At 53.2% G+C, this 1,685-nt stretch overlaps 1 protein-coding gene across 1 annotated transcript; it reads left to right on the top strand.

Annotated features, from left to right (window-relative positions):
- Positions 1 to 402: 402 nt before the first annotated feature.
- CLDN34 (claudin 34) lies at positions 403 to 1,173 on the top strand. The gene has a single exon (XM_015563969.1). The coding sequence runs from the start codon at positions 451 to 453 to the stop codon at positions 1,090 to 1,092; it is 642 nt and encodes a 213-aa protein (XP_015419455.1). The 5' UTR covers positions 403 to 450; the 3' UTR covers positions 1,093 to 1,173.
- The last annotated feature ends 512 nt before the right edge of the window (positions 1,174 to 1,685 follow it).

Genomic DNA, 1,685 nt, shown 5'->3' with positions numbered 1-1,685 from the left:
TGGGGGTCGCAACCCCTTTGGCGGTCGAACGACCCTTTCACAGGGGTCGCCTAAGACCATCCTGCATATCAGATATTTTCATTCCGATTCATTACAGTAGCAACATGACAGTTATGAAGTAGCAACAACAATAATTTTATGATTGGGTCACAACATGAGGAACTGTATTTAAAGGGCCAGAAGGTTGAGAACCACTGGCCCTTTAAATACAGATGAGAGTCTAACCACTTAGTGCACCCTGCCAGGATGAAAGTCTGAATATTTGAAGGCTTTCAGTAAATGTTGCCCAAGGACCCCTCGCCAGCCGAGCATGGGAGTCATGTGTCTCCATTCTGGAACATGGCATCTCCCTCTCCAATATAGCACCGCTCACCCCCGGGGGGGCCGTTCAGGCCATGGGTCCCACCTCATGACGCCCTCTATTGGTTTGCAGATCCCCTGGAAACAGCCATGGCCAGGTTTAAAAACGTCAATTGCCAGGCAGCGAGTTTCTCCTTCAACACTCTGGGATGGATCTTAGCCATGACCTGCATGGGCCTGGCCGAGTGGCGGGTGTGGCACATGGAGAGCAGCGCCCCCTCCCGGGGGCTGGCCTGCATTGGGATGTGGAGGGTCTGCACTTACCAGCACAACCGCCCCCAGGGCAGAGTCATAGCCTGTCACCGCTACAGCTACAGTGACACCTACCTGCCGCTGGACATCCGCATCTCCCAGAACCTGCTGCTGGCCGCCTGCCTCCTCGGGGTCCTGGGGAAAGTGCTCACGGTCACGGGCCTGCTGCGAGTGTACGCGGGACGGCTTCAGAAGGACACCACCTGCAATCGGTTCGTCGCTTCCGGAGTCCTGAGCATCATAGCGGGGGCATTTATCCTCACTGCTGTGATCTGGAACCGCCACTCCGTGTTGCATGAAGAGGGCATACGCTTCCCACCATCCTTCCACATCCCCTTCAGGCCGGACCGGCAGGAGATGGGCAGCACCGTGCCCGTGGCCGTTCTGGCTGCCTTCCTCCTGCTGTTGAGTGGGCTGCTGACCATCTCTTTCCAGCTGCCCCGCAACATCCAGGTGTACCCCGAAGTCTCCCAAGTGTGAAATTCCCGGTCGCATAGCTTTGGGAATCCATGAGAGCCGCTGATGGGGGTGCAGGGTTAGCAGGCTGCTCTGTGAAATAGCTCCAAGGCAAAGGCCATTGTGAGCAGAAAGTGGCCATTGGCTTCTATGTCCAAATTGGGCTCATTGATTGGTTAAGGAACTTTCATTAAAAAAATTCCAAAATAAACCCACTGTCTACCTGTCTTACTGAATCTGGATTTTAGTGATTACTGGGTAAATAATCAATGCTAGACACCTACTGTGTGGAAGTGAGAGTTGCTGGGATTCTCACAGCTCCCTCTCAAACACCCGCTAAAAACAACCGGCCTGGCCTTCCACGGCGTGGCCCGAACACCTCTCCGCCACCTGCAAGTCCCTACATGTGCAAGAGCAGGACAGCGGGAGGGATCCCCCGTCCACTATCAGACTCAACGGTTACCGCAAAGTGGCCATATTCGCTCTCTCTCTCCTTCCTTCCCTTCTTTTCATCTATTTTTTCTTTTTCCGAAGATCTTTAACGCAAACCCCAGACTTTACGTTCCTTCATTCATATGCACTTCAAAATAATTCTCTAATAAAAAGGACATTTCCTT

The sequence above is a fragment of the Myotis davidii genome, unplaced genomic scaffold (assembly GCF_000327345.1).
Source record: "Myotis davidii unplaced genomic scaffold, ASM32734v1 scaffold1277, whole genome shotgun sequence".
NCBI classification, from domain to species: domain Eukaryota; kingdom Metazoa; phylum Chordata; class Mammalia; order Chiroptera; family Vespertilionidae; genus Myotis; species Myotis davidii.
Note: the sequence above shows the minus strand (reverse complement) of the source record. Positions and strands in the feature narration are given on the sequence as shown.

What these genes read in the sequence shown, in the direction of transcription:
- CLDN34 (XM_015563969.1), top strand. Translation starts at nt 451, where the DNA reads ATGGCCAGGTTTAAAAACGTCAATTGCCAGGCAGCGAGTTTCTCCTTC.